This window comes from Cotesia glomerata, linkage group LG1 (genome assembly GCF_020080835.1).
Source record: "Cotesia glomerata isolate CgM1 linkage group LG1, MPM_Cglom_v2.3, whole genome shotgun sequence".
NCBI lineage: Eukaryota > Metazoa > Arthropoda > Insecta > Hymenoptera > Braconidae > Cotesia > Cotesia glomerata.
The window spans coordinates 36,491,364-36,512,628 of record NC_058158.1 but is presented as its reverse complement, the minus strand read 5'-3'; the positions used below and the strand labels follow the sequence as shown (position 1 = coordinate 36,512,628).

The 21,265-nt window shown below is 31.3% G+C and overlaps 1 protein-coding gene across 6 annotated transcripts in view; it reads left to right on the top strand.

Annotated features, from left to right (window-relative positions):
- LOC123273099 (dachshund homolog 2) overlaps positions 1-20,167 on the top strand; it is a 230,557-nt gene extending 210,390 nt beyond the window's left edge. For all 6 annotated transcript variants that reach the window (XM_044740336.1, XM_044740345.1, XM_044740331.1 and 3 more), the window contains 4 exons: positions 3,130-3,276; positions 4,688-4,972; positions 16,368-16,454; positions 18,389-20,167. In XM_044740336.1, the coding sequence (XP_044596271.1) occupies positions 3,130-3,276; positions 4,688-4,972; positions 16,368-16,454; positions 18,389-18,441 (572 nt within the window). In that variant the 3' untranslated portion in view covers positions 18,442-20,167. The remainder of the gene's footprint in view (positions 1-3,129; positions 3,277-4,687; positions 4,973-16,367; positions 16,455-18,388) is intronic.
- Positions 20,168-21,265: the final 1,098 nt, after the last annotated feature.

Genomic DNA, 21,265 nt, shown 5'->3' with positions numbered 1-21,265 from the left:
GTTTTATAAACTAGAGTCATTAATTGGTAACCTAACTTAATTACTTAAATGGACTTTGCTTTGCTTTGAGACAACGTTACTTACTTATTCTTATTGTATTATTATCATTTCCATTACTGTTAACAACTTTTATTATTACTATGTATTAATTTATATTTAAGGCCCTTAGGGAGCTAAGGCTTCAGGGTCTAAAATTTTTGTAAATAAATAAATAAATAAATAAAATATGTTAAATCATGAAATATTAATTAATAAAGCAAAGAAATGAATATAAAAAAGTAAAATCATTTTAATGAAACACCTGGAAAATAGTATTGAATGATTCCCCAACAATTCCCCTGGCATCTCCTTGCAAATATAAACATAAACATAAACATAAGTTTCTCCTGTTGTGATTCTACAAACCAATACAACAACCTCAATTTCTTTCTCTGTTGCTCTTTCCGTGTATCAGTCTTTCTGTTCTTTCTGTTTGGCTCTTTCCCTCAGTTTGAGGAATCGCCGTTTTAGCTGAGACTCTCGGTCTTTCGTATTCGCGTGTTGTGCCCATATCCTTAGTATGCAATGTATGCAGCAGTCGGTTGTTACCGAAGGAGTGGTTTTGCCAGCCGGCCAATGGCGAGTGCTCCGGCTAATTCTAGGGTGCCGCCGCCTCGCCATCTTTGCATCATAATGTGGCAGTACTGTTCTGTGTTCTGCGTTCGCGGTTCCTCAGCATGCCCACTTTGCTCCTCACTCCTTTTTCCTCTTCCTCTCAACTCACTCTCTCTTTCTCTTTCTCTCTACATTTTTGCTCACGTGCACAACAAATGCACCCGAGTCCCACGAGGAATCGTCACGGCGAACCAACACTAACCTACACTATCACGTACCGGCTGAAAAACCTGGAAAATATTTTTTATTAATAATTATAATGATACAAACTGGTGGAAAAAAAAAAAAAAATAAGCCGGATTGATGAAAAGAGAAAAGACAGTAGATAAAAATGATCGAGAGTCAAAAACAAAGAGAAATGTTGAACGTTGAGATGTTGATTGCTGGGATTGCGATGGAAACAACCAAAAGTGAGATCGAGAGTGGGACGGCCATGGTGGCGAACTCCGTAAGAGAAGAAGGGGTTGTCTGCGCCTTGTCTGCCAAGAATCAATCACGTGACAGTGGCTCCCATCCATCAGCATGATCTAACTGTAAACAATGGAATGCTATGCAATCCCTTGGTCTATCTTATCTCTTCTGTCTTGTGGTCTGATGAGTTTCAACATAGAAGTAGAAGTAGAAGATGAAGTTGAGATATAAGGAAACTAGAGTGAGCATATGGGCAAGTAAACATAAAAGAGAGAGCGAGAGAGGTTTACGCCCAGAGGGACGTGGCACCTACGCTTGAATCAGTTTCTCCTGTCAGATGCTGCGGACTCGCACGTGAACGCGATCGGCTACCGTCGCTTCCTTAATTCTAAAGAAATTTATTAGCGGAAATTTGATCTGCATCGTGGGTTTAAATTCATTCGTAAAATTAATATTTTGTATTATCACTATAGTTATAAGGAATTGAAATTATTGTTCTGATCTATAATATTGAATTATTACAAGAATATTAGAAATTTACACAGAAAAATTATAAAATACTCGAAAGATCCGTGGAAAAATTTTCTGATATAGCTGTATACAGGCTGTATGTGATAAAAAAAAACTTTTTTCAATTAACAATTTTTCTAAAAATACGTACGTCCATTAACAATATTTTTCGAAAAAAAATTGACATAGTAATTAATTAAATTAAAAGCGAATCTCAGACAAGCTCCTTAGAAAAGTAAAAAAAAAAAAAAAAAGGAATTTATTTTAGAAGTTTATATATTTAGCTTAATTTTCTTGTAAGGAAAAGACTTAGCTATCATGCGCTATCTGTCGGATATTTTAAACACTAATTTCGACAAAAAATAAGATAAGCATACATTACCATGTGAGACCTGATATGGGCAGATCAAGTAATATCAAGCCGTATATATTAGGCATATTAGGACATATCAAAATTTCTGATATGACTACATATGAAAATTTTATCACTGGAAATAATAGCTTTGCAATCTAAATTCCCAGATCCTGAATAGAACTAAACTTTAATTAATAATTTCAAATAAGATATGTCCTGATGTGGCTTTATATGCCCATATATAGTCTAACATGGCCAATTTTCATATGAAGTTATAAATGGGCTTATCAAAATATACAAAAAATTATTGTTTCGTTAATTATTTTCAACTTCTTCAGGCAATCTACTAAAAAACAATCATGAAATAATAGTAAAAATAATTTCGATTTATACTTTTTCTGTCCAAGTTCTCAATATTTATATAATAATTTTAAAAAACTTATCTAATTTTTAAGCAATGCAAAATCATAGCGATACAAAATAATTGAAATTTTAAAATAAAAAAGCTTGTACAGCAAATACCTTTATTGTTTTCAACAAAACTCGATCATTTGTCAGGTTAAGAGTGCAAAAAAAGGTTTGAGACTGTAAAACTGTAAGGACAAAGGCTGGCCACGGTAGATCAGAGTGATGGAAAATAATTAAGGCCAAGGGAGAGCTCAAAGGAGCCGCCGGACTCTGATCAGATCGATCGCGTATGAAGGATGCATATCATCGGGCAACTGGATCCTTATTCTGGGCCCAGTCTCTCGGATTGTCTTCTTGTGCGGTCAAGTAATATGAGCACATGCGTGAACTCGGGTTATACATGTGCTATTGACGAGTATCTTGTGACTGAGCGGACCAGAATTGCTGCTGGTTCTTGTGTTGTGCTTGTGTTGGTACATCCGACACAAGACCAATACAACCAGAGCAGACCAGAGCAGAGTAGAGTAGAGCGAAACGACGGACAATGCATTGATCATATGTCGGCTATTGTTCTGTCCATTGGACACGGATTTAATCTCATCCACTTGATCGAACCCGCAACAACACTTACTTGCCTTTTATTTTAAGTTTTAATTATTTATTATTTATTATTCATTTTTTTACGTCATTCTATTGAATATATGACGTTAAGTAATTTGATATTTAATTGATTCTTAATATTAATATTATTATTAATCATGATAATAATGATTTATTTTTTTTTGTTGCAGTATTGTATCAAAAGCGACTGAAGAAAGAGCGACGGGCGCGAAAGCGGCTCCAAGAGCAGCTCGACCTGGAGGTCAAAAGACGCACTCAGTTGGAAGAAGCTCTCAAGGCCACGGGAGCGACGCCAGAACAAGTCAGGGCGATAGCTGGTAAATATCAACATTAAATCCTTACATTACTTTTTAGTCAATAAATCCTGTAAATTTAAATAAAATTAATTAGGCGACACTTGATGATTTTTTGTTATTTGTGGGCAGGTAAATTTTTATTAAAAAATAGTTAGAAAAAATTAAAAAATTACACTTCAATTTAATAGTGAATATATTGCGATCTTAATTAACTTAATAACATTTTTTATTCAAATTTATAAAATTTACATGATGCAAAAATAAGTTATTTAGTACTAATGTGCTCCTAAAAATTTTATTTTAAGCTTTATCTGATAAAAAAAACTTTCAAAAATCTATCAAATTTTCTGTATAAAAAAAATTTTCTTAGATAGTTTGATAATTTTTACAATGATTAAAATAGTGCCTTCTTAAAAACTTATAATTTACAATTCAAAAATACTTCTAATATTATTTTCGAATCAAATTATTATTTTTAAATTTTATCATTAATTTCATGGCTATTCATGTTTACATTATTTAATTCAAATCATAAATAAAAAAACTTCAAATCCTGAACAAAACTGATGCCTGAATAAAAACCTCGTCTCGTCCTTCTGAGAATAAGGATACCTTCTTACGTCACCAGTGCGGGTTGATTAGAGCAAACGACAGGGGTTCGGTCGGTGGATGTTTAGGGTGGAAGGTGGAGGGTGGGGTTGGGGGGTAGAAGGCGAACGCAAGATGCCCGAGGCAAGTTGGCTCGATCTTGGAATAAATTAATTAATTCCTCGGCAAAGCAAACAGTCTGACACCCGGCAGAATATGATTCCTTACTTATCCAGAGCAGTTCGCCGTGATAGTGTAATCTCAATTCAACCCTACCTTTGTATTATATTTTGTATACTATACAAGTATACAAGTACAATCAAATCCTAACTCAACAATCTGCATTAATACATTAACACACCTAAGTTTAGCGTTTCCTTAACCTTCCTTTGGTAATCGCTCTTACTCTTACTCTTGTTGATTTCTTTTTCCGAGAAACTTTCCCATGAGCTGCGAGCACCACACCCCTGTCACTGGCAAAACTCAAACACGAAACCCTTTAAGTTAAATCTCTTATTTCGATATAATATTGTATATAGTAGTCGGTTGCCGTTTCCTTCCTTTGCTCGACTCACTTTATATTATGTTAGTCTTACAGTAGCAGTCTCGCAATTATATTAGTTATTCGCGAGCCTTTTGCTGCCGTTGATTAGTCCTGTCAGACTCAGCAAGTCGTGATATTAATTTCAAATCAAGCATGTCCCGCGCGAATTCATGAGCAAGCCACGGGAGGGCTTACTAAAACTTCAATTGAGCACGTGCTTCTGTTTGTGTTTTAAGAAAAATAATTCAATTTTTTCTTTATAATTTTTCAAATATTCAATAATTTTTTTTTTTTTTTTAGAAAATGTAACACCAGAAACCCGTACAAAAACGGAACCATGCGACGAAATGCCAGCACACTCGCAGTCCCAGTCATCGTCATCCCAACAGCAACCTCAGCAATCCCAGTCCCAATCCTCTCAGCAGTCGCATCAGCAGCCCCCGCAACAACAGGCCCAATATCGGGAGTCCCAGGTTCCGCGTCCACCTCAGCAACCCACGACGCCAGATGCAATAAAGCCGGGTTGGGGTTACGGGCTTGATTTGATTGGTGGCCAGGCTTCTGCATTTTGGCAAAATTATCAAGGTAAGTTAAAGTTCCACTTTTTATATTTATGTCACTGATATACACTGATAGTAGGATTTAGTATGGAGTACTAAACTGATTTAGTAACAAAATTTTTATTCATTTATTTGGGAGAAACAAATATTTTGTACCCATCAATAATATTTGTTACAGTTTAATAAATGATTTCTTTATATGAACAAAGTCTTATTACATGGAAATAAATATTTAGTTCCACCAAATAATATTTACTAACAGGTACAAAATATTTCTTTGGCAAGTATTGTCGGTAGATGGCTATGCTTTGATTCCAAAGTTTATGTGATACATAACCTATTCACTAACTCAGATTATTTTATTCAGCTCGATTTTTGAAGATTTATTAAACCTTTAAAAACACACATACTCCCAATAAATGTCTTCTATTTATGTTTTTTCTCAGTCGAGTTTAGTTTACATTTCTTAATTTGTCTATTATTGATATGTTAAAAACTTGTTTAATTTTAAATTTTATAAATGCCTCAAACAAAAAAATATAATTTAATGAGATTCTTTACTTTATAATACCTTATATTTTTATTTATTTTAAGTTAAAAAGTTAGGTTACATGCTAAAATTAGCTAAAAAATTAATTTCTTTGATACCAATAAACGATTTATTGAGTAGCAATAAATCATTTGTTAAATACTACTAAATATTTATTAGGTGGAACTAAATGGGCTTTAATAAACGATTTAGTACCTATTACTAAATATTTGGTAATGAAAGTTTTCTTACTAAATCATTTAGTATTTGTTACTAAATCTTATTAAATAGAACTAAATCCTTCTATCAGTGTACTTCCATTATAATGTACAAATTAGTTGTTAAAAATTTTACTGATGATAATATTTAAAACAAAAAAAAAACAATTTGATATCTTAAGAAGAAACTTTTTCTTGAAACAACTATACACAATTTTCAAAAAAAAAAAAACAAAAAGTTATTTTAGACAATTTCGTTTTTTAATTAAAAGTTTGATTGTATCTCAAGAAGATAATGTAATTTTAATCGAAGATTTTGAATTTTTCTTCGCTAAGAAGATGAGTTTATATTTAAAAATCCAAGAAATTCTTGAATAAAAACAACCGGTTCTTTTCAAAATAATTTTCTGAGTGCAAAAAAATTTTCTTGAATCAAGTAGTTTTTTTTTTAGTATACACAACAAGGATCCCTATCTAGTTGTTAATTTCTTAGTTCCCAGTTTAGTTTAGTTTGGTTTTGTTGGCTTGATAGCTCATAGCTCCGGGGCATTCCTTGGTCGGCCTAACCCGGTCCCGAGAGATCACAATTAGACATGATTGATTGCCAGGCTGGCGGATATTACCCAGAGTAAATACACGTTTATGGAATTGTGGGCCATGGATAAATGTAACTGGGACATTAATCTGATCATTGTGTTTAACTAAAAAGTCTATCATCAGGAGCGAGTAATGATCCACTGGCTAATCTACAGTGACACCCATTTAAGTCCGGACCCTCCGCTTTCTAAATTATAGAGAATATAGATATAAACCACAAACCGCAAACCACCTCGAAAAACCCGGGCCCTGTAACTAAAAAGGCATAAAAAATTCATGAAAAAAAAAATATAGAAATAGAAAAGGATTTTATAAAACCATTTAAGATCCGTGTGATATCCAACATTCTCAGGAGGATATTAACATTTTTATTATTATTGGAAATTATTATTAGGCATAAACTGTTGTGTAAAACGGAATTTTATATCTTTACAGTAAAAAAAGGTGAGGGTTAATTTATACTTAAAAAATTATACAAGTTAATATTTTACATATTTCGAGAAAAATTCATGAACCAAAAATATAATTTTGAAGAGGGTAATTGTCTTGAATCAAGACGAAAAATTCTTGAATCAAGTAAAATTTCCTCAAATCAAGAAAAATTTCCTTAAATCAAGAATTTTTCTACTCAAATCAAGAATATTAAGTTCTTCAAAATTATATACTTGATTTAAGAACAATTTTTTTTCTGTGTAGAATCGCTATATCTCCGAACTGGTATTTTTAGAAAAAAAAGTGTAAGACAATTTTTGTAAATAATTGCATGATCTACCATTTTTGTTTGATTTTTTTTTTTTAACTTCCCGCTAAGAAAATCTCAGATTTTTAAAAATCGGGAAGTTATTGGTTTTACCCCGTTTTACAAAAATCGAGCTTTCATCAGATCTCGACGTTTGAGGGTCACAGGAAGCTTCCCTGACTACCCCCGCGAGGGTGTCACTATGTCTGTGTGTGTGTGTGTGTGTGTGTGTGTGTGTGTGTGTATGCAAGTATGTAAACTTCTCATAACTTTTGAATGGCTCGACCGATTTGATCGCGGTTGGCGCTATTCGAAAGGGCTTGTCCAAACTTAGATTTTGGATACAATTTGAATTGATTCGGACCGATAGATTTCGAAAAATCTAAAAAAAACTGTAAAAAAAAAATTTTTCAAAAGTGGTTTTTTTGGAATAACTTTCTAACGGCTTTATCAATCAACTCCAAAAACTAATCAACTCTTAACCTTGAAAAACCACGTCAATCGCCGCTAATCCGGTCAAAATCGGTTGATTCGTTCGAAAGATATCGTGCAGGAAAGAAAAGCCAAAAAAGTGTTTTTTCGGAATTACTCCGAAATTTCTAGTTTGATCAATTCAAACTTAAAGATTTTTCATAAGGCTTAAAAAACTGCGTCGAATGCCGCCAACCGCGCGAAAATCAGTTTATTCATTCAAAAGTTATTGCGGTTTGAAAACTCAAAAAATAGTGTTTTATCAACCTTCTTTCAAACTTTTGAGCTTGAAGAGCTCATAAGCATATAAAAGTTATATTTTTGAGCTCCGAGAGCTCAAAACAACATTTAAATTGTATTTTTGAGCTCGATAAGCTCAAAAACGTCGTAAATGCAATTTTAAGCGCCCAGGTATAGAATTAGCGGGAAGTTGCAGGGATGGCCTTCAGGGTCAACCGTTTTCCTAATTTTTTGTGATTAAATTTACATTTTGTCAAAAAAATGTACAAATGTAAAATGTAAAAAAAAATGGATAATTTTGACCGTGACAGAATAAATTTTTCAGCCGATGTAGAATCCATCGGGGTTTTCCAAATTTAATTTGTAATATTATACCCGACATCTGTTTTTTTTTTTTTTTTTTTTTTTAACTAAGTTGACCGAACAAAATACTTTCAATTTGAAACCTTTTAATTATATTAAAATTTTTGTAGAAAAAAAAAAACAGAGTAATTTTTGATTTATCATAAATATTCGACATATCTTACCCTGCAGCTCCGGTATCAATAATCGCATCTGCGTATCAGACTCCACTCAATTTTTCTGAGCTTCCACGCGAACCAACTGATCCTCTTCAATTATAAAGAAAAGCTGTTGCTGATACCGAAAGCACACGGACCAAATATTATCTCCACACTCTCCCTTTTATTCTCCAGTCGGGAGTAGTTATGCGCGAAAATAAATTATTCGAAAGAATATAACTCCGTTGAGCGGCGCAATCACGCCGCGGCAATAACATCCCCAATATGATATAATCACAAAATATACATACTTGTATCACCTCTACTATCATATCTGGTATCTGATATCTACTATCTAGTGGGTATTCTGAGCTGCAGTAGCGGGTCCGCGGGAGATCTCAGCAGGAAATACCTATTTGAGTAGGGTAGTGTCTGCGCCTCGCTTATTATACAGCAGCAACGTCAACAGCCTCTGCCTCATCTTAAGGAATCCATTTGCAATAAACATCCGAGTTGAGATTTAGACGCGGTGACAGAGACGGAGACTGTTGTTGTCTGGATAGGAGTAGAAGCCGAGGTACTTACTTACACTTCATACTCATGCTCATACTCATGCTCCAAAAGGTGCCCCAGAGGGCTGCTGTCTTAAAGTCATGCATTCTATACGAGCAGTGGCTCTCGTCTTTCCTCTTCATCTTATTCTTGTATTAGCCCGATGCGGCTTAACCCAGACAGTCATTCTAAGGAATTACGCTGTAAATAATTTTTGTAGTAGAAGTAGTTAACGAATATTTTAATATGGGTAATTTTGTGAAGAATTTTTTTACGATTGAATTGGATGTTTGGAAAATGTTTATTTAATTTTAATCAAAAATTAATAAGAGAGTCTGATAATTTTGTTTTTATAAGAAATTTAATATTTTAATTTTAATAAAAATTGATAAGAAAATCTGATTATTTTTTTCTTTGACATTTAAATCAGAAAATAATAAATCAAGCATCTCACGATATTTTGACAATAAAAGGGATTTTTTTGTCAATTACTCTATCCTTATTTCGAACTTATTAAAAATTACTTGCTGCATTTTAGTTTTGTTTTTTGTCAAGTTGTGTTCTTTATTTTTTAATCTACAATATTCGTTTTAAAAATTAAAGTTATTAAATTTTTTATACACGGAGCGAAAAAAAAACACCATGCATAAAACGATTTCTTGGCTGAAGAATTCATTAAGATTTATTAATTTTTTTACTTAAATTTACACTGAAAAAAATTTATTTGATTCAAAAAAAAATTTTTGTATCATGAAAATCATTCTGAAGAGTTTTACTGTCTTCAATCAAGCCGAAAAATTTTTTAATTCAATAATTTTTCTATTTAAATCAATACGATGAAGTTTTTCAAAATAATTTTGTTCTAAGCTCAAAAATTTTTCTTTTGAATAAAGGATGTACAAAAAAATAGCTTTACTTGAATGAGGTTAAAATTATTTTTATCAACCTGACCAATTTTTTAAATAAAATATATTTTAAATAATTATCAAGAATAATATATATTCTTATGTCAAGACAATTTTTTCAATATTAGAATTTTTTTCTCTCAGTGTACTGCTGCAAAAAATTCACCACCCAGTCAATAAAACAAACCAAAAACAATTTTTAAAAGTTTTAGGCAGGAGTTTTATTAAAAAATGGGTGGTAAGACACTTCTTATCCTTTTTCTGACACCTTTTCAAGCTCACCAGCAATCATTTCAATTCAAAAGAAATTTCCAAGGCTCCGCCCATCAAATATTAAGCCCGCCCGACGATTTAGAGTGATTGCGGTCACGAGTTGCCGGCCAGGAATATATACTGAATACACACATTCAAATTACCTCTAATGTAGGAGTGTGCGTGCATTTATTCCTCGTATCGCGCATCGCGCATCGTGCTCAAGCACAGTAGAATCTCAAGAGAGTGTATGTGGATGAAAATTCTCTCCACGTCTCTTCGCAGTTTGAAATTCGCAGGTGAGCGGGTGGATGGGTGAGCAGTGCGCGTGATCCAATGGAGTAACAGTCAAAAATTATTCTGCGAGGATCCTTCTTGTCAAGTTACTGCATATTGTCTATGTCTACGTCTATGTTTACGTTCTTTGTCTGAATATTAAAGCTCACAAGAGTGGCTCGGTTCTACTACCTGTACCCGGTACCATAAACTTGGAAAGCGCGGAATCGCTAGAGAACCAGCTGTATCCATGGAACATATCATGGAGATACTCGGCGGAGACATAACAGCTCGTTTAGTATGTGTGGAGCGAGGGGGAGCTAGATGTATTATATCTCTAGAGCAGAATAGAAGCTGCTGAAGATACCCAGGTCTAACTAACTGGTAACGGCAATGTCGGCCGCCGGGGAAATAATACTACGAGATGTGCATAAACTCTGCATTACATCCCACGGTTCTCATCTCAAACTATATTGTCGATACTGAATAAATTCGCTACGCAACGCCTACACAAAAATAATAACTTGGCTCTAGTAAATATTTTTCTTCAAAATTTTAGACTTGCTTTTAAATATTTATAAATCGTAATTGAAGAAAACGTCACATAAAAAAAAATTCTTGAGTCAAGAGAAAAAAAAAAGAGTGTCATGTCATCTTATGTATTTTGTTTTTTGACACAAGGAGAGTGAGGATGAGGGTAAGGAAAGTCAGTGGAGGGGAGTAAAATAAAAAAGCGGATTTAGGAGCACCTAGGTACTTGCCACCGGCACCTAGGCTCCCCACGCGGCGTAATAATAATACCGGCATGGCTCGAGGATTATCATATAAAAACAAATGTTACCCGGACGAGCTACCGAGGATTCGGACGAAATTGAGTCTGAGACGTAACGAGGGTAAGATCCACGATGTTAAATAAAAATTTTGCAAGGGGCTCCTATTATTGAACCTTCATCTCTGTTTACTCCCTCTAAAACAGAACAAAATTATCTCGGAATAAAAATTTTATTATTACTTTTTTATGTATGGATAATATTTATTCACATGCTTGTCATAGGATCTTATTCTTAAGCAAGAAATTTATTATTGTTATTATTTTTTTTTTTTTAATAAACATCGTAGTTTAGAGTAATTTCAAATAATAAAAAATTAGATTGGTTACAACTCAATACAAAAAGATATTATTTTGTTGGCTGTTTATTTTGGAAAAGAAAATTTTTCAAAGTTCGAATAGAAAGGACAAAAAATTGTTTATTTAAAAATATTTTTAAATACAAACATTTTTCTCCATAAATCTTAAATTTTCACCAATTTTTACACTAACAATTTTTTTTTCTCTGAAAAATGGCAATAACTTAAAAACTATTGATATTAATATCCCATGTGTATGACTTTAGACTTTTTAAAACTCAAAATAAAATTAAAAATTCAAATAATTCATATAATTACACAAAAATATTTAAAGTTAAAATTGTTATTATTCTTCTTGAAAAAAATGTAATAAATGAAAGAACAGTGAATATATTAAAGCCTATTTGAATAAAAAATAAAAGTAATTAACAAGTAAAAGCACGAGTAACATCAAAAATCTAGATGGGACGATGAAAAAAGTAATAATGTAAAATTAGATAAGATATTCTCGGAGATTAGGATTGACACGTCGAATTGGATCAGTAGGCGTGAAACACGAGGTAGTTTTGGGGTGTCGAGCAATGGTAAAATCCAATTGTAAGGCCATTAAACCCTGGTTAGCTGGCAGCTCGTCTTGTCGCGCTTTCGGCTCCAGAGTGAGGGAGAGAGAGGCGCGGGAGACAAGAGACGGGACACGGGATTCTATTATGCTTTGAGCAACAATAGCTGAGGGCTGTGTAGCGTTCCGGCGTTAGGCGAGCAAAGCTACGGCACACATAACTAAACCGGGCGTGCGAATTCTGATGAGACAAAGACTAAGACCAAGACAGTTCACAGTACACACATTTTGATTTCACCGACTAGACCGTTTAGTTGTTTGCCTTTTCGGCACCCAAATTACCTACTCATAACCGAGCGATACTATATGTACCGTTCTGCGCCTTTGTCTGCCCAAATGACAATTTAACTCCTCGCCCCGAGCCGAAAAAACAATCCCGCAATAACACACCAACGAAAACGGTTAGGTTACGATACCCCAAATTAAATCGCCCCTTCTGTCTCTGTCTCTGTCTTTGTCTCTATCTCTAGAACGCGTTAATCTCAATCTTAATCTCAGCCTTTTATATTTTATATTTTATATTTTATCTTTTATCTTTTCTTCAACTTCAAGTTAATATAAAGTGAAACAGAGTTCTATCAGCCAAAATTGCGTGTTCACTCGATGCAATTTAACTCCGCTCCTCTTTTTACCGGCACAAAGGACTAGTCGTGCAGAGTTGAGTCTCGAGAAAATCCAGGTTGATGTAAAAAATGAAAAAAAAATAAAAATTGAGAAACGCGCGATAAATTTTTTACCTGAAACCTAAATAGATTGATAAAGAAAGAAAGGAGAGCTACTTGTCTTACACCCTGACAAATCGACCGGACAATGGAAATAATTTGCAGCGAATCCCAGTCCTCGACTAACTCGGAATTCCATCTCTTTTCCATTTCGTTTTTATCCCCCAAGTAGGTTATTTATTTCATCTTTTTAGGGTGGAGTTTATCGATGACTGGCAGTTCTTGTAATTAACTTTGCTCTTCTTCGGTCTATGCCGGTGAAAAAATATCTACAAATGGGAATGGGCATGTCAAAATGTTGTTTCATATTTAGAAAAAATTATCGTTAATTCAAAAATAAAATCATCGATGATGTAGGGTTTTAGCATTTTAGAAAATTATTTTTTTTAAGTTATATTTAAAATCTTATTTAAAATAATTTTACATCAACAATATGAGAGAAATTTCTTTAATTAAAATTATAATTTCTAATAAAAAATTGGAAAAATTTAATTTAAAAAATTGGTTAAAAATTTTATTAAACTACACTCCAAGATCAAAAAAATGACTCCAATATTTTGTAATTTGTGTTAAATTAATCCAAAGTTATAAATTTTCAAAACTTACCACACTGCTACTTTGTAATTTTCAAAAATTCATAACTCAAATTAACTTTTAAAGATCGAAGACTAAAAATTTATAAATAAGCTTCTTTCAATAGATACAAAAATATTTCAAAAATCAGCGAAATAAATAAATATAACTTTTAAGATTAGGTACTTTCGTACGGGATGAACGATATAAATTTTCTCAATAAAAAATTACAAATTTGATTGTTTAATTTTTCGAAAAAAAAAAAAATTCCAAAGAATAAATGAGTAAAGAAAAGACATAAATATAAAATTATACGTTTATAATACAATATTTGAAGAAAATTTCCGGATGAATTAGTGGAGACAAAAGCAATAAAGAGGAGTCACTATTGGTTTTAATTCTCGGTCGACTGCGTTATGCAGAGGCACCGGTACGGTTCGGGTAAAAAAGGGGTCGATTAAGACGAGCGATATTGGGTGGCTGGCCAAACTGGGCCTAGGCTCATCTGCGGGGGTTGATTTCGTGTAGTGTGCGTTTTTAATTCTCTGATCTTTATGTAAAGCACGCGGCACAAAGTGACTCCAACACCAAACAAACAGAGTGGATCTCTATTATATATATCTGTATGTGTTTGCAGACGGGAGATAGGAGATGGGGGACGGTTGCTCAAGAGCGTCAACCCGACCGTGAAATTGTATGAATCAGAATGGGCGCACAAGTGGATACGAGAGACACAAAAAGCTTAAGAATAAGTTTCAGAACAAGACGAATAATGATCAAAACGCTGATAACAATAATGGTGGCGTAAAAAGATGAGACTGCATCCTCATCCTGCATGGTATTGTCGTCTTCGTGTTCGTGTACTCTGTACTATACCGGTACGCAAGCGGATAGGAGGTTGCTCTTTCTAATCCGTTCTTGACAGTCGCTCTTTATAATTTCAAATTTCCTTAGGCGGCAATTCCGAGTTTAAACTGAAGATCTCGCCTTTAATTTTTTTTTTATTTTCCTAAAGAATTGGTTTGATTATTTATTTACTTTTGTACATTTTTTTGGAAAATAAAATTTCAAAGTAAAAAATTTGGAGCAATTTTTTTTTTTTTTTTTTTTAGAAAAATAGTCAAATTCTTAAGTAAAAGTAAAAGAAATTATTTTTATGCAACAGTTGTTTTTAAAAAAAATTGTTTTGAATTTGGTCTAAATTTTAATAATCTAAAAAATCAAAAATGTTATTTAAAAAATTACAATTTTTTTATTATATAATAGAAAATTATATGAAGTTAAAATGTAAATATTTAATGGATTTATGAAAGTATTTGTTAAAATAAAAAAACATTTCTGGTTTTAAATGAAATTTTCAATTTTAATTTGTGAAATTCAAGAAAAATTATAACTTGCATAAACTATTTAATATAAAAAATGATTATTTCAAAAATTTAGTTGGTCTTTCGCATTTGAAATAAAAATAATCTTCAACTAATTCCGAATTTTTAGAATTAAATAATTACAGTTCGACTTCTTTTCAGTTGAACTATAATTGGTTTTAAAATTCTTTATAACAATATTTATAAATTAAAAAACTATTAATTTTTTTGATGAATTGTGTTTATTAGATAAATTTTTGTTATAAAAAAAAACTTATGAAAGATTTATTGTATTAAAAAATAAAAACAAAAAAATTCATTACTTCGCTAAAAAAATACCATAAAAAAAAAAAATTAAAAAAGTATTTCATAATTGAAAGGTCTATATTGCGTACATAAAGTTATTGCATTACATTCGCAAAAAAATAGTTTTTTTTTAACATCAAAAATATTCGATATCAAATTAGAAAAGGCAACAACAGTAAAAAAAAAAAAAAAAAAAAACTAAAAAAGGGGTTTATTGGTTACCGATATCGGGGAAAGAGTTATTTAAGGAATGAAGTATCTGTAAAACATGTAATGAATAAAAATCAAGTATAAAAGGGGAAAATAATAATAACAATAATAATAATAAATAAAAAGAGTAATGTAAATAACTTGTAGATTTAATGATAAATATATGACCCGTAGAGAGAAGAAACGTTGACGGCTTAGTGCGTCCGTGGCATGGTTAATTCTCTGTAATATCATTAAAGAGACATTTTCCAGTTTTCACCCTAATCCTTGTGGAATTCAGTGAGCTTCGTCCCGTGGCTTCTCCCCGTAGTCCGTTCACGCCTGCCTACGTCGGTTATATTCCATCGGAAGGTTCGTCTGACGGAAAGGAAGGTTAGATTCATCGTTTCCACTGCGCTACTCTTTCTCTTTTCTCTTTTCTCTTTATCTCTTTCTCGTTCAACTGTTAGCTATATGTATATGTATCACAAAACTAAACTATTCCCTCATCTCGTATTTCATCACACAAATGCCGTTTACACCGACGACCGCACTCCCGACGTTTACACCAAACCGAGAACCGCCAGAGATAAAGGGGTGTGTAGGGTGTACGAACGCTTTTCCACTAATTACTCCGGCTTTTTATCCTCCTCGAGCTTTCACGGCCCACTGAGCTCGCCGCAAAACCAGCCGCCACTTTCTCAGGTGAGACCCACAGTTTCAGAGTTTAAGTAAGAGTAACTCCTGATTAAACAAGAAAAAACCAGTTACACCTTTACTCTCTTTTTTCACTTTTCTTCAGGGACACACTGATAGAAGGATTTATTTGTACCAAAAAATATTTTTTAATAGTTAACAAATCATTTATTAGAGACCATTTTTTAGTATTAAACAAATATTTCTTAGTATCTAAAATGATTTATTTGTATTTAATTAATCTGATATTAATTTATTAAATATTAATAAATCTTTTTAAATACTAAGAAATATTTATTAAGGACTAAAAAGTGGTCTCTAATAAATGATTTATTAAATATTAATAAATATTTTTAACTATAAACAAATCCTTCTATCAGTGCAGTTCCTCCGATTTACTGCCAGGCAAAAAAAAAATCAATGGGCAAGAGCAAAAATCAAGATTTTGTCTTTATAAAAAAAAAAAATCAATGTTTCTTTTTTTTAAGAGTTGACTTAGTAGTTTTTTGAATTGATGGAAAATTATTTTTTTTTTTTGTTGTAGAATCACTCGCCCAAGAGCTGGAGCAAGAGAGAAAATCACGACAACATCAAGCTACTGAAAGGGATCAAGTCAAATCTCCCCTTCAAGGTAAATTTTTAATGGAAGTTATTTGTATAATTTGAATTAGAAAAATTTTGTCATTTTTTTGTGGATTTTTAAATCAAATTTTTTACAATTACAAAAAATTTTTTTTTTTAGTAAATAAAAAAAGTCAATTGTAAAAACAAAAATTGTAGAAAAAAAAAATTATTTTTTAATAAAAATTTGAAAATTTTGTAATATAATTCAAAAATTACAAAGTTCAAAAACTAATTGTTAAAATTAATTTCAACTTAATACTGGATTTGTTTGAGTGGATTAGCGGAGTAATTAAAAAAAAAAATTATTTAAAAAATTCACAAAAATGTTTTCATGTTAAAAGTAAGCGATTGTATAAAAAAAAAAAGTAATGATACAAAATGTTAAGAAATGCGAGTGATCTCTACCCTCTCCTAAAAAATCCCTTGACGTTGGCGCCTTGACTGGCAGAGGCATGACGACGTGATCGTAAATAATCTCATTCTCTCCCACCCTCGGGTTTCTTCAACGTCTCCAGCATTTCTTATCCATAAGATGGTTATATAGTATCCTGTAATAAAGAATTTAGTGGCTCCCAGTTTACAGTTTTTGTTAAATTTACATTTACTTTTTATTTACCTTCTTCGGCACTCATCGAGTTTGTTTTTAAACAAAACAAAGTATCAATTTAATCGTAAAAACCGATACTCGCTTTTCGATATTACCCACTTTTACATTTTTAAATTAACTCTCCAGGTAAATAATTAAAATAATAATAATATAAACAAGTCAAAAATGAAACCAGGCGCTAGACTATTAATTGATTTTTCAATAATAAACGACAGAGTTTATTCAGAAATAAAACCAAAGTCGGCTAATCTCAAAGCTGAAGCAAATCTTAAGTCCGGTCATGATGACTTGACTGGTCCCGATTTTATTTAGGGTCTACCCACTTGCTCCCGTCTTCTGTTCGTTATATCGCGCATCGTATCGTAGCTTATCCGCAACACAACATATTCAGCTTCAGCTCATTCTGATGCTCAGCTCAAGCGCCAAAAGAACCAGACAATCCTTTAGCAGGAACGCCGATATACTTGCTCTTAATTTAGCGCTTCGTCCTGTCTTACGCAGTCTCGAAGGATAGAAGGATAATTAGTGAGCGGCGCCTTGTGCTAAACGAAACAAAATTCACCCAGCTGGTCCTTTTTCTTCATCTTCATCTTCAAGCTTATCTTCTTTGTCCTCTTTTTCTCCTTTGCTAACGGATTCGCTCCCTCGACATTTGCCATCTTCATCACTCACTCAAATTACAAATTTATTTATATATTAATTATTTTTTTTTTGGTCAATATTATCCGCTGAGTATTAAAGAATAGCTTTGCAATTATTTAATTGATTTGCTTTGAATATTAAATCTTGAAAAATTGAAATTTTGCAAATGTTGAAGAAGAAAAAGTTTTCGCTGAATTTTCAATTAATATAAAAATTAAATTTTTTAATTATTAAACGAACACATTTTGTAGAGTTTATAAATTCACGTCTAAGAATTATCTAATATTTGATAACAATGAAATAGAAGATCAAGTAGTTAGAAAAATGAGAACATGTATGAGTTTTTTAGAATGAAAAATTAGTAAATATTTTCAAAAGTTTAATAATAAAATATATTAATAATAATTAATAAAATATTATTTTATTATAAATATTTTTTAACGAATTGGTAAAACAGATTATTAAAATAAAGTAATTCAAAATTTTTTACTGAAACTTAAGTAGAAAATCTTAAAGTAGTTTTTTCTAATGAAAAAATAATTTAAATTAAAAAATTTGTATTATTTAAAAGAATTTCTCAAAAATTAAAAATAAGTAAATTACGAAAATTTTCAATGATGTTTTTTTTTTAATTGTTTCTCATGAGTAATAAATATTTGAATTTACTAAATATCTAATTTTTTAATCCACAGAATCCCGAACGGGTTACTACAAAAACTCCGTTCTCTTCACAAGTGCGACCTAGAAGCGAAGATTAGAAGAAGACGCGCCCCAAAGATTCAGCACCAGCCATTGAAAGTGGACGCGCCCTCTTGTGAAAAAGGAACAAACCCGTGAAAATCGTCCCTCTAGCGGAGATCAGCGATAATCTTTCCAGAGTAACCTATGGAATGTCAAACTGTAAATTATATATAAAACAGCTACTAGTTATTAATTAATAAATTAATTAATTAAATGATACAATATTGAGATTGTTGTGAAACGTAAACAAGTATAATTAAAAGTAAGCTAAGTAATAATAATAACTTTTAATATTTAACTAAAAAATACATGTATAAATGAATTAGCGGACGCTAATTACATATCAACGATTGTGCATTTTATGCAGGGTCATATCGTTCGCTACTAAAATTATTATATTATCATTGGAGTGATAAATGGTAAACTGTAAGCGAAAGAGCGCAATGACACTGACAAGGATTTATAAAATTATTATTATTTATAAAGACTGCTTGTGAATGTGTGAGTGCATGTTCTCGTAATTTTAAGGGTGACTATTATTAATAATTAATAATGAATAATAAATAATAAATAATAATTAAATAAATAAATATCAATATCGACGAGCGAGTAGATAATTTTCAAGTCCGTAATCGGCGAATGCTAGTCGACCTCGTTCCTCCTTGCGTTTTATATTTTAGTTTAAAAAGTAATTATTTTCGTAGTGGGTAGCGGAGAAACGAGCGATCGAGAAATCGTCTGGCCGAGCGGGGAGGTGTCACGAATAATTATTTAAATCCTTAAATAATAACGATGATTTTTCAGACGCATTGATTCTCGGAAGGAATGGAAGAGTAGTTGGAGTTTAAAGTATAAATAAATAAATAATGAAACCTGTATCATACGTAGAGAAATAAAATCATAAACTGTAGCCTCTTCTCTAACACTTCTATTTATATAAATAAAAATAAAAATAAATATTTAGCTGTACCGACAATTGATTTTAATCATACATTGTACGAGTATATAATATTAACGCTCACGAAGTGAAATACTTTAGTCTTCTTCCGGTGAGTGCAATCCTGGAAATTAAAATTCATAATAGTTATTAACTATTAATTATTAATTAATTCGGTGATTTAAAAGGATACTAAGTCTTTCTCTTCGAAGTAAATATCTGTAAGATTGTACAGTCTTTTACCTTAAGATCCTTGTGTTGTAAAGTTGACGTAATCGTAGCGTCTAGGTAGAGACTAAGTCTATTAAAAATAAACAATTAAATAAATAAAATAAAATAATAATAAATAAATAAATAAATTGATTGTAGTGCCGATAATCTAATCAGTAAAATTCTCTATCGACCAATTATTTGTCCTGACTCTTCAATGATTTAATATAATTGATTATAATAATTATTATTGATAAATAATTAAATTATTGAATGTCAGAGAAAATTGACGTTTTTTTTCTTGTGGAACACTGTAAAAAATTGGAGAAGAATGGCAGCAAATCTTTATTACTGAGAGTAGAAGTTGAATTTAACCTCCGTAAATTTTTTACAGTGTAGTACCAGTAAGATGTATGGTTATTATTGAGGTAATGAATATTATTGATTATTGATAAATATTATTATTATTTTGTAATTTGTTCTGATGACTCATTGGACTATAAACAATCTAATATCGAGGCTAGAAGTGTATTCATGTAATTCAGCATTACTACGTATGAATAAATAGTTGTTATTGTAAAAACTTACTGAATTATTAATTTAATCACATCACCCAAACCATAACGTATTATTTAATTCAATAAAAAAATAATATACTGTAATTACTGGTAATTTTATTTTTTGGTAGCGGATTTATAATTATTATTTTTATGGGAGATAATTACATTAATTAGGTGGCGTAGAAAGTACGAGTGTTAATACGCTTCCTTTGTCTTAAAGATATGTATTATTATTATTAATTATTATTATATATTAATTTTTAATTTTATTTTTATATTATATGTAAGTGGCCATACCCAAGAGGGTAAGTAGTTTTCAGGCTTGCAGTTAGTCATGTGCCGGTGTAATGCATTCTTATCAATTTACTGAGTCTGTAACGACATAAGGCACGCGACGGTATTCCATTGGTCGGCATAACAAGCTCCACCCTTTTTTAACTTGGAATATTATTTTAATAAATAACTGTTATTCTTTTTAATTTATTAATTTCGTTTTACGAGGTAATCTCTTTTTAGGTTATTAGTTTTTTTTTTTTTTTATCAAGTATTTTGAGATAATTAATTTTAAGTTATTGGTTGTAATGAATACTTTTTGTTGCACTGTTCATTAATTTTTTTGACGTAAGTTAGTGGTGTTAAATTTTGTGGACAGTTAACAATTGATAATTATTTTTGGGAGTTTATTAATAATAGACTGAAGATTGAGGATCTTATGAGAAATTTTAATTAAATGTTTATTCACAGATAAGATTTCAAAGTTTTTTAAAGAATTTTTGGAATAAATTATTATTAAATTGTTGAAAATGTTTCACTTAATAAATTATAGAAATTTTCTCAGAGTTTTTACTGAAAAAACCATTTTAAAAAATTCCAAGTAGTTTTATTTGAATTTCTTATGAAAATTTTTGATATTTTATGAAAATATTGAAGGAATTAAAATTTTTTTTCTATAAAGCTTACAATCTGTCTTTAGAGAAATTAATTTCTCTAGAATTCGTTTATTCCAATTTTTTTTGAGAAATTTTTAGTGAAATATTTTTTTCAAATTTTTTTCTAAATTTAAGTTATCAAAAAAATTTTTTCTAAAAATCTTTATTCAAAAAATTGTTGTTAAAAAATCA